Source organism: Apostichopus japonicus, chromosome 23 (assembly GCF_037975245.1).
Source record: "Apostichopus japonicus isolate 1M-3 chromosome 23, ASM3797524v1, whole genome shotgun sequence".
Lineage (NCBI taxonomy): Eukaryota > Metazoa > Echinodermata > Holothuroidea > Aspidochirotida > Stichopodidae > Apostichopus > Apostichopus japonicus.
In genome coordinates, this window is record NC_092583.1 from 3,670,125 (window position 1) to 3,682,876 (window position 12,752).

The 12,752-nt window shown below is 38.1% G+C and overlaps 1 protein-coding gene across 2 annotated transcripts in view; it reads right to left on the reverse strand.

Moving 5' to 3' along the window:
• The window catches only part of LOC139964995 (uncharacterized), a 202,447-nt gene that overhangs the window by 171,655 nt on the left and 18,040 nt on the right, over positions 1-12,752 (reverse strand). For both annotated transcript variants that reach the window (XM_071967130.1, XM_071967131.1), the window contains exons 11-14: positions 10,868-11,119; positions 10,235-10,463; positions 2,968-3,167; positions 259-401 (exon numbers count right to left, since the gene is read on the reverse strand). In XM_071967130.1, the coding sequence (XP_071823231.1) occupies positions 259-401; positions 2,968-3,167; positions 10,235-10,463; positions 10,868-11,119 (824 nt within the window). The remainder of the gene's footprint in view (positions 1-258; positions 402-2,967; positions 3,168-10,234; positions 10,464-10,867; positions 11,120-12,752) is intronic.

A 12,752-nucleotide genomic window follows, 5' to 3' on the forward strand; every position in this document is an offset into this window, starting at 1 on the left:
GAAGTGATGTGAAGTGAAGTGAAGTGATGTGAAGTGCAGTGCAGTGCAGTGATGTGTAGTGCAGTGATGTGAAGTGATGTGAAGTGAAGTGAAGTGATGTGAAGTGCAGTGCAGTGAAGTGATGTGTAGTGCAGTGAAGTGCAGTGATGTGAAGTGAAGTGGAGTTGATTGCGGGTGAAGTGAAGTGAGTAAAGCAGATTAAATTAAATTAAAAGAACAATTTATGATCACTTTGCCTCAAATTGCGATAAAACTTACTTTTCAAAATCGACAGTAACATCTCCGAGATCCTGGATGGCCGTTTGAAGGAGAAACTTGACGACTGGTACCCGACCAGCTAGACAGGAGGACATCAGGGGAGTGTTGCCGAGACGATCCCGAAGATTGTGGTCAAACTTTGGCTGTGACACAATTGATATGAAAAGGTTGAGGCGATTAAAGTTTGTAGAGTGGGGTTCAGTGGAAACAACAGATATGTATATATAAATATATATAAGAAGAATATATATATTGTAACACTTTCCCTCTGTGAGTAGCACCAGCCAGCCGATTCAGGGTTCTTGGCCTAAGATGTATTATTGTTATTGGCCAGGGAACGAAGCTGAACACAAAATTAAATCCAGAGGTGATGGTATGTTTAACAGCGATATATTGAAAAGAAAAGTCTTTACAGTAAGGTTGAGTGTGTTGTACTGAATGTGTTGTACAAACTTGAGGCTACGTGGCCCTGAAGCCTACCATCAAGAATGTTTCTTCCAACAGCAACCAGAATAGACTGCCCTGTCCCTCCCAGGTAATACATTTTATATAAATCCCTTAACAATACATGGAACTACCACATGTATACAAATGATGAACTTTACCCTACAACTTAGCTTAAGACATAATACACAAATACTACAGTGCCTTCCTACCATCCCCAAAACTTGTACTCCTTTACAGAGATGAATGTGATCACATGACTATCCCTAGAAAATATCACATGTGTTACATCACAATTCGGGGATAAGGCTAATACCACATGCCCATCCATGGGAGCAGCCCCAAAAGCCATAATCTGCCAACAATTACAATTGGTTTACTTAATGCCAGGAGAGATAACCCCTAAATAATTCCAAGGGGATTTAAACTACCACAATGGTTCCACACCGTCCACACAGAACTGCCATTGCTCCACAACTTTACAGTAACAGCATTATAATATATATATATATATATATATATATATATATATATATATATATATATATATATATATATATATATATATATATATATATATATATATATATATTTGGAACGTCACTACTTTCCAGGAACCTGTCATCATTTCATAAAAGACGAGCTTAATTACCAAACTGTTCTGTAGATTGCAATCCAACAGTGCTAGTTTAAAAGTAACAGTCATATGTGATGGGGTCCTTTCTTGCTTAAAACAGTTGGAAAAAAAATGGCAGGAAAAGTCTTTTTTTCTTTCTGATCCAAAGCAGCATTGATACTATCACTGTGAGCTAATAAACGGTACTGTCCTCGGGTAGACAGGTGTAACGAGGAACGCTGATCACAGCCAGTTAGGGACAGTCTTCCAACGCTTAATAACGCTCTATTCGGCCCAGAGTCCCATATCATGATTCAAAACACTCCTAAATTTGAGCCGTCAGAAATGTGATGTCCGTACCATTCAGACTACCCAATTTGAAACAAGTTCCTTAAAGTGTGACATGAAATAAACCTTACATAAGAAAAAAAAATATCTGCAGGGTGCCAATTGTGAACTGTGGGGCACAACGAAGGATCTTGATCGCAAAATTGACACTTTTCACAGGAGACTACTTCGTTATATTCTCAACATTAGATGGACCAATAACAATTGGTTATCAAACGATGAGCTCTACAATGAAACCAACCAAACACCTTGGTCATCCATAGTCTCACATAGAAGATTGAGATTTTTCGGTCATGTAGCAAGACTCCAGGAGGACGCTCCAGCAAAGGTTGCTTTAAGAGAAGCACTGAGACATACTGCTAAACCAGTAGGAAGGCCTGTGACTACCTTGCTTGGAAAAAATTAAGTCGAAATTTAAGGACGTTAACATTAACAATTTCGAGGAAGCAATAAACCTTGCACAAGATCGTGATACGTGGCGGAGGTTAATCACTGAGCATGTCGGATAGACGAGACTCAACCTACTACTACTACTACTACTAACTACTACTACTAATACTACTACTACTACTACTAACTACTACTACTACGACTGCGACTATTACTAGTACTACTACTTCTACTACTACTACTACTACTACTACTACTACTACTATACTACTACTACAACTACTACTACTACTACTACTACTACTAATACTACTACTACTACTACTAACTACTACTACTACGACTACTACTATTACTAGTACTACTACTTCTACTACTACTACTACTACAACTACTACTACTACTACAACTACTACTACTACTATTACTAGTACTACTACACGTGATACGTGGCGGAGGTTAATCACTGAGCATGTCGGATAGACGAGACTCAACCTACTACTACTACTACTACTAACTACTACTACTAATACTACTACTACTACTACTAACTACTACTACTACGACTGCGACTATTACTAGTACTACTACTTCTACTACTACTACTACTACTACTACTAACTACTACTACTACGACTACTACTATTACTAGTACTACTACTTCTACTACTACTACTACTACAACTACTACTACTACTACAACTACTACTACTACTATTACTAGTACTACTACTTCTACTACTACTACTACTACAACTACTACTACTACTACTACAACTACTACTACTACTATTACTAGTACTACTACTTCTACTATTACTACTACTACTATTACTAGTACTACTACTTCTACTACTACTACTACTACTACTATACTACTACTACTACTACTACTACCAGCTTCGTCTCACCTGCCAATGTTTTTGAAGATAGTTAAACCTCTTTTTGTCTTTGATGCTCAGCATCATATCGTCCGTTCTGCTCTTCCTGTGGTTCTCGATCACGGCCTGTACTCCCTCAAACTGTTCGCATTGGTAGAGAGAACCGTCCTCGCCCAAGACGGCCGAGCTGGCGCCGTTCAAAAGAAGAAGTTTCACTACCTCTGCAAAACCTGCAGTGAAATTGAGACAATGATTTGAAAGACTAAGCAGATGAAACTTTGGGGGGGGGGGGGTGAGTCGGGGGGGCAGAGGAGAGGGGAAGATGGGAAGGGTCAATGGTGATGAAATGCTAAGGTATATAAATGATCTTGAGATATCAACAGAATAATAGGTTATGCTGAAATAGATTAGTAAGACTAAACATATAAAACTGGGGAGGGGTAAAGATGTAAAGTGGGAGGGAGGGGGTGATGAAGGGCCAAGGGGATGGTGAAGGGAAGATTGAGAGGGGCAAAGTGGGGAGATGAAGGAGGAAGGGATATCCATGATCTTGAGACATCAACAGTAAAAAAGGGTTATGCTGGAACAAAGTAGCTAAATTAGTCAGTGTTTATCTCCAAATCTTAAAATTGGCAAACATTAAACCGAGAAAATTTTGCTGTATAGTTTTGTTTTTCTTCATTTGACAGTAATCATTCATAATTATTCATATTTAAGGTGAAGGGATTTAAAAATTGATATAAATAACTATTCTTTTAGTGTACAGAACAGTTTTGTTTTGACATTGGATTGGATTCTAACCTTACCTATGGGGATATCAAGTTAACAATCATACCAATGACTTGTATGCATATTGAGCTGTATCCCAATTTTCAGGAAGGATAACAAATTTTAAAAAATCCCAATTGAATCCTGTTATTTCTCTCCTCAATGCAATCATCTTAATAACCATCCAGAGGCTATTTCCTGATTGTTTTGTTTCTATGCTAACAATTAATTATGCATCAATTGATAATCAAAAATGTTATTTATGTCATTTCATAACACTGTTTGCAATTAAATTTATTTAATAAGGAAATGAGATAAACAAGGAAAGCATTTAGTAGAAATTCATGCCAAAAAAAAAAAAAAAAAAATTGACAACCAATTTGATGCTGCATTTAATGATATGATTTCAATAGCAGTAAAACTTAATGATTAACTGTCGTTTCTTGGCAGGGATGAAGGAGGGTATCCACAAGGGAAAGCAAAATTGAAACTGTAAAAGTATTTTCATAGTAAGACACTACACAGCATGCCACATAACTATTCACAGAGTCCTTCAGCATATACATCATTAGAATACCTCATAAAGAGATCCCATTTTCTCCATGCCACTCCTCCATCCCACCCCCCACCCCCCCCCCCCCCCGCATCTCAAAAGAAAAAAAAACAGTATTAAATCCTGTTCATTTACTTTACTTATGTTCATACAAAAAAAAAAATTCCTATCATTTTCACTTTTTTGTTTGGACATTTGATTGGATAGGGTTCCAACTTTACCTATGGGGATATAGAGTTAACAATAATACCAATGTCTTTTAATAGTGTGTTCATATTGAGATGTATCCCAATATTGAAGAGGGACGGGAAAAAAAAAACCAATCGAATCCTGTCATTTTACTCCTCAATGCATTGTACTTATGTTAAACCAGTCAACCGACAAAATGCATTAATCAACAAGCCCTGCAGCTCCTTGAAGCATCTTTCAACTTTGTACTTGTTTCAAGTATGTAAGGCTTGAGACTTTGAGAGGTGTAATTACCAGCATAGCGTTAAAGGGCTATGTAGTTCAAGTGTTCACATTTATCATTCAAGTATTCACATATATTTCAAAAACTATTTATCTCTCTTTTTTTCCCTTGTAATTTGTAAGATTCTCAAATATGCTAGACAGTCAATAATGGTCAATCATTCTGGACATCTACGAATCCTTTAACAGGTAATTGTTTCGTAAATTGTTCTCAAATGTCCTCAGATGTCCTCAAATGTCAGGGAATCAAGAGGGGAAAGGACACAAATTTTCAAGGGACACTGAGGCATGTGACTTTGATTTGAGCTTGCACTAATCGCAACGTTTCGTCAAAGGCTTATAAAAAAGAGATATGAAAATACGATTTATTATGCATAACAAAGTGCCCCCCCACGCCCCCCCAAAAAAATTAAAGCTACCCTCTAATTGGATGCCTACCTCTACTTACAGACGAGATATGACCGATTATTTGGAGGTAAATCTCCCAAATGGAATGAGGTTTAATTCTTAGATATTTGGGGGAAGTTGCTCAAAATTTTTCAAGGCAATCGTCTCTACCATATAGATCAATAATGAATGTTGGGCTTGTATGTCCTTTCATTGACCTTTCTCAACTTTCCCTTGCACCTGTGCATCTCTGTGTATTAATAAACTCTCATTATGTTTAGTACCTTCAATAGGCTATTTCCTGTTTGGTTTCGTTTCTATGCTGACAATTACATATGAATCACTTGATTATCGAAATGTTTTTACTTTCATTTCTGATAAAGGAAATGGTTGTAATAAGATCAGCATAGTTCCACTCCCTTAAAAATATCTCCCAGTAGAAACAGAAAGTTACATTGATGTCTTAACGAATGGAAAAACAAAACCGTATTTCTGTTTTGCCAAAACTAAGTGAATCTAACACCACAAGAACCAAGTCATGCCTATTTTGGATATAAGTGAAGTCACTAACGTCTTAATCTGCTGAAGTCGAAGACAAACGAAGTCTCAACATTGAACATATCAGTGAATAAAACGACCATGTTAAATTGAGAGAAAAGTTGGCGACATTTAAAAATAGATGTTGTGAATGATAGCATGCAGTTTGACATGCTGAATCACATGCTGTATAGTTTATATTATATTTTAGGCATTTTTAAGTACTTTTGGATATCTATACTGAAATTTTTTTCTCAGAATTTCTCAAATGTATCATAGATAAGCTATTAAATTCAACATGACACTGCATAAAACTCATGTGACTATTAAAAGAGGAAATGAAAAAACTCATGTGACTACTAAAAATAGGTAACGACAATACCAGCACACATAAACAAAGTGAAACAATCTCTGAACTATTGTCATAAGTAGTATTAAGAGATCAATCTTTTTTCTTTCAAAATGGAGCACTTTCTTTTCGTTCAAGTGGACTCAATACAATATATGGTTATATATACAAATTATTTGCTTTATAGTTTCAATTTCACTACTGTATGTTGTTATTGCTTCCAGCTGATTTTCTTAAAGTAACTTTATGTTATAGACTACTACATGTTCATAGTGCTGACACTAGGAGTGTTAGCTCAGTGGTTAACGCCGGTGCCTTTCAATCATAATTAGGTCCCGAGTTCGAGTCACTCCCAGATTAATGTATGTCGTCCAGTTACAGAGTTGTTGACAATTGACAATTCATAATCATGGACGTTAAATATGAATCTAAGAGACTGACTTCGGTTGGCTTGCGGCTTTGTTAAACCAATGATGGCTTCTTTGCCAGTTCCTGCTTGCTGGAGGATCTAAAATACATACATACACCGAAACCATATATCTGGGTTTTGCCAGAACTAAGCAAAGCTAGCACCCAATATAAACCATGTCATGCTTTTTTTGTATATACGTGATCGGACTGTAGTCATTAACGTCTTAATCTGCTGAAGCTGAGGACAAACTGAATCTCAACATTTTTCGAGAAATGGGTAAAAGCCCCACAGAATCTGGTGAATAGTAAGGATATGGTTATGTAGCAAGGCAAAGCCCAGTAGGAAAGCATTAAGAACTTAAAAACCTCCAACGACATGTTTTACAACTTATTAATTAATATTCGGCAAGGAAAAATAAGTCGAATGCCATCCAAGGGATTCTCCATTGTTTTTATGAAATTAATAGACCATGTATTTGATTCAGTTAATTAGAAGTCATAAAGCAATGGCTAACATTAATAATAAAGTCCGGACAGAGGAACCCATGGCGCTATCAAACTGGAAGCACTGTATTTGCACTACAAATATTGTCACCGAAGCCGTGCATGGTGAAAATAGATTTGATTGACGTTCTTGTGTCATACTGTTGATTCCAATTCACACTCACCTTCAGCTTAGATATTATTTGTTTCTTGATTAAGATGAACACACAAGTCTATCAACTTGGGTGGCATTTGCATAATAATAATAAGGCATTTATATAGTGCCATATCTAAAACGATATTCTATGGCGCTTTACAAGGCAAAAACTACACATACAAATCAACAGAAACAGCAACAAGACAGAAAAAAGAAAAAAGAGGATTACTTAAAGACCAAATATGGAGGCAATTTTTTTTTTTGAGATTTTCCATTAATTTAGGAGTTTACATACCCATAATCAACATGTGTAAAAAATAATCTTCGAAAACCTACTATAACCCATCAAAAACGACCACGAAAATGGACATTTTGGGTAGTCACGTGACATGAACCTCTGGAATGTCTGAAAACAGAGATTGACCCAAAGGAGCCTCTGGTCACCGTGTGACGTCAAAGTTTGTATACCGCGAAAATCAAACGCTGATATAGGCACTGTTTGTACACAGATAGCGAACAATTGTACTGTTTTTGACTTCCAATTTCGAGCGTTTGAAAAGCTGTTAGCTTAAAACAAGAACACATGAAGGTTAACAACAAGTTTTAAGACAATTATAAGCAGAAATTTTAGTTAAATTGCTTATTTTATTAGCAAAATTTCCACTCAAATGGAGGCATCTTTTACATAGCGTAGCGTCAATAGGTCCGTACGGTACAATATACTTATATAGTACTTACTCGTTTTAATATCCAAAAGTATACAAACACAGAAAAAGTATCCTGTCAATAAACAAATTTAGCAGTGAATATCCTAATCCACGTTTCTTGTTCAATCCTGGGTGAAAAACTACCGTGAGTCTGTGTAATTCCATAGAGTTAGGTCTAGTTGAAACTGGCCTTGACCAGTACTAACATCCCACAATCACAAGACAGTCACTAACGAAATAAAACGTCCGATCGCTACATATATACTACCGTTTTTATTCAACTCCTTGGACCATGCAGATGTCGGAATAAACAGAACGGACAATATTACACATGTATCACGAACTCACGATACTGGAATACAACAAATGAAATAGATAAATCCTAACATGGCTATTTACACATGCTGTGAGACAACGCCGGTCAGAGTTGTAACTAACTACCGTACATGTACTAACAATGCTATACCCTTGGCACGGTATATATATACGGTCATGATGTCATCTCTTACAGTAAATATATTACTGTCAATTGCGTGATATAATGTTACATGTAAGGACGTCCAGGGCGTGTTTACGGTCAATTTCACATTAGCTATGTCCGACCATGGTCCGACACAGCTATCGACAGTATATAATTTTCACAGAATGAGACATTTGCAGCATACACAGAAGCAGGGTCATGCATGTGGACTCATGGGCATGAGATACTCCGGGTTAAAAATCTTTCCGCGTGGATCTCAAAAAATTGATCCAAAGTCTGCGGCGTTTTACGTCGGTTCTTTTACTCGGAAATCTAAAAAAGCTGATGCTTTTGTTGGATGAGGTATAACTGCAACCTCCAACAACACAGAATTGTGACATTTTGAGGAAAAAGGAGTAATATTGTTGATGTTTTTGGCAGCTCAAGTATACGACTTTACACACTAAATGTATAGTTGTGAGTGAGGTATACAAACGTTGACGTCACATGGTCACCTGATGTCTTAGGAATGTTTCAGGAATGTCTGAAATAGAAGCTGACTTTTCGTCCCATTTTTCACTTATTTAACGTCCGAAATTGGTAAAGTTAATTACAGCAATGTAATTGGAGTCAGTGAAGGATTACATACATGAAAAATGGTGGGATTTTATGTTCATCGAAAAGTCTCCATAGTTGGTCTTTAAAGGCCTCATTAAAGAGAACTGTCTTCAGAGCTCTTTGAAAGAGAGAAATGTGGATTGATTAGCAACCAAAGATGGCAAGTCGTTCCACAGCCTGGCTCCAGTTACAGAAAATACAAGGTTGCCAAACTGTTTTGTGTGGGTGGCGTTTAAAGTAGTAGCAGATATACTTCTTATATGCATTGATCTTGGAAGTTAATTCAAAGCCCAAAGCGATGTGATCGTAGTAAAATTACAGCAGGGACACTGTGGTAACGCCGTACTGCTGCTGTTGCGATCGTCTTAAGACAAGGTTATCGCGATGTACCATAGTTGTAGGTTATGTAAGACATGTTTGTCAACAGAATTTTTCAGGCACCGAGTACACTATTGCAGGGGTATCGATTAACACAGACTCAGGATAAACTCTGCAGGGTAAAGCCTTACTTTTGAAGAAAATACAATTTAGTTTTATAGAGTACTTCCTGTCCATTATATTAGTTAGAGTGAGAATGTTGTGACTTCAAGTTGCTATAATGTTTCACAACGGTCAGTAGCTCTGTGGTCAGCTCCAATGTTGGTATTTCATACAATTTGGATAATCAACACTCTTCGTTTTACCTCCTTCCCAAGCTACGCTTGAGGTCATTGTAGAAGGTCAAAAACCTGTGTGTGTTTGACCAATAAAACATAGCTACAGACGAGAGGTGTGTGGCTCATGTACCAAAAATGAGACACAAAAATGTCCCAGAATCTGTATTTGATATGATTTTAGGCTACAAAACTCTAAGACATTTTTGTAAACAATTTTACATAGCACCACAAGTGGCAAATGTATCGCAAGAATTGTCCGAGGGGTTAGAGCAGGGGTGGGCAACCTTTTTGAATGAATGGGCCAGATGTAAGGAGTGAAAAATTGACTGGGCCGCACCTAACCAATGACCTGCTGTTGAATTCAAACCTTTGATTCCGAGGACTTTCAAGCAATAGGAGTGTGTGCTTAATCTGTATTCAAAAAAACATAATGTCAAAACAGTGCAGTTGATAATTAATGGGGATAATAGGCCTACCTGACCGCATCGTTAGTGCCGATAAATTCTAAGCAGCTAGCTCGTTTTTTGTGATGATATAAAATAGATTGATTTTTTTCTTTTTCTTGAGACATCTCACAGGCCGCAAAAAAAGGCACTGGCGGGCCGCCTATGGCCCGCGGGCCGTAGGTTGCCCACCCCAGGGTTAGAGGCATAAAAAACAACGTTGTTTGCTGTCACGTTATATAATATCTTATCACGTAGTATATAGGTATTGAGATAAAACATGACATGAAGCCTAACCTTTTGCAGCGGCCAACTGAAGACCAGTCAGACCCTGACCGTTGACTGCGTTGATATCGATCGCAGTCACCGAGGGTTCCGTAGCAACGGACCTCGATGTGGACACTTCTTCGTAGGACTTGGAGAAGTTGAGGAGGTAATCTGTTACATTTGTCAGCCCTCTTGAACATGCAATGTGGAGTAAGGTTGATGCAGTTTGGGGGTGCACTCTAAAAATATCCCCACCCCTCTGGTAGAAAAAACAATATCAAAATCAGGAAAAGTATTAGGATGACAAACAGGCAATGTGGAGTAAGGTCGATGCAGTTTGGGGGTGCACTCTTAAAATATCCCCACCCCTCTGGTAGAAAAACAAATCAAAATCAGGAAAAGTATTAGGATGACAAACAGGCAATGTAGAGTATGGTTGACACAGAGTTTGGGGGTGATCATTTTTTGAATAAGGATTTGGTCAAATTCTTACGGGGGCAGTACATGAAAACTATCAGACAAAATTGCCCTTTTTTTGTAAGTTTTGATAAGAAAGTCAAACTTCACAATGTTCTTGCCACCCCCTCCCCCCCAAAAAAAATTAAATAATTAAAATATTGTTAAAAATAAATATTTGTTATGAAATCACTTGTCCTTTTTCACCTCATGTAGCAGTTTCAATACTTCAAGAAGTCCATTTCCTACGGCCATGTAAACGGGCCAATCTCCGCTAGAGGTGAGGGGGTTGACATCATCTCCATCTTCCAAGAGGCAGAAGATCCTCGCTGCGTCACCGTTCATGGAGCATTCGAAGAGCACCGGATTCACGAGCTCCATCTGCCTCTTCTCCATACCTGCACGGATCAGAGCCTTGAGGTCATCGGAGGGGCAAAGGTCAAAGGCCTCCAAAAGGCCCTGTCAAAAGAGCAAGTGAAGGAGAGATTCAGTATAACATATTTTGACAACAAGTTGAGTCATCAGGCAGGGCGATACTGGGGGTTGGGAGGGGCAGGGGAGGGGAGGAAAGATATGGAGGGATATAAAGAGTGGAAAGAATGCTGAAGGTGTTCAACAGTACACTGAATGAAGCTGTTGTCAAAAAGAACACTGCAGGCATACTAGCGTGACAAATCATAGATAAAAAATATTAACAGATGGCCTTCATGTTTAGCAAGGTCTGCACTTATCAGGTATACAGAGTTGCAGACTTCTAACACCCGAGGTTTGATCACCATACAGTCTGGCCTATGCTGCACTTATCAGGTATATAGAGTTGCAGATTTTTAACATGTTAGGCTTGAACACCAAACAGTTTGACCTATGCTGCACTTATCAGGTATACAGAGTTGCAGACTTTTGACACCTTAGGCTTGAACACCATACAGTTTGGCCTATGCAGCATTTATCAGGTATATAGAGTTGCAGATTTTTAACATGTTAGGCTTGAACACCAAACAGTTTGGCCTATGCTGCACTTATCAGGTATACAGAGTTGTAGACTTTTAACACCTTAGGCTTGAACACCATACAGTCTGCCCTATGCAGCATTTATCAGGTATACAGAGTTGCAGACTTTTGACACCTTAGGCTTGAACACCATACAGTCTGGCCTATGCTGCATTTATCAGGTATATAGAGTTGCAGATTTTTAACATGTTAGGCTTGAACACCAAACAGTTTGGCCTATGCTGCACTTATCAGGTATACAGAGTTGTAGACTTTTAACACCTTAGGCTTGAACACCATACAGTTTGGCCTATGCTACATTTATCAGGTATACAGAGTTCTAGACTTTTAACATCTAAGGCTTGAACACCATACAGTTTGGCCTATGCTGCATTTATCAGGTATACAGAGTTCTAGACTTTCAACACCTTATGCTAGAACACCATTCAGTCTGGCCTATGCTGCATTTATCAGGCATACAGAGTTCTAGACTTTTAACACCTTAGGCTAGAACACCATACAGTTTGGCCTATGCTGTACTTATCTGGTATACAGAGTTCTAGACTTTTTACACCTTAGGCTTGAACACCATACAGTCTGGCCTAAGCTGCATTTATCAGGTATACAGAGTTCTAGACTTTTAACACCTTAGGCTTGAACACCATACAGTTTGGCCTATGCTGCATTTATCAGGTATACAGAGTTCTAGACTTTCAACACCTTATGCTAGAACACCATTCAGTCTGGCCTATGCTGCATTTATCAGGCATACAGAGTTCTAGACTTTTAACACCTTAGGCTAGAACACCATACAGTTTGGCCTATGCTGTACTTATCTGGTATACAGAGTTCTAGACTTTTTACACCTTAGGCTTGAACACCATACAGTCTGGCCTAAGCTGCATTTATCAGGTATACAGAGTTCTAGACTTTTAACACCTTAGGCTAGAACACCATTCAGTCTGGCCTATGCTGCATTTATCAGGTACACAGAGTTCTAGACTTAAACATCTAAGGCTTGAATAACATACAGTTTGGCCTATGCTGCATTTATCAGGTATACAGAGTTCTAGACTTTTAACACCTTAGGCTAGAACACCAT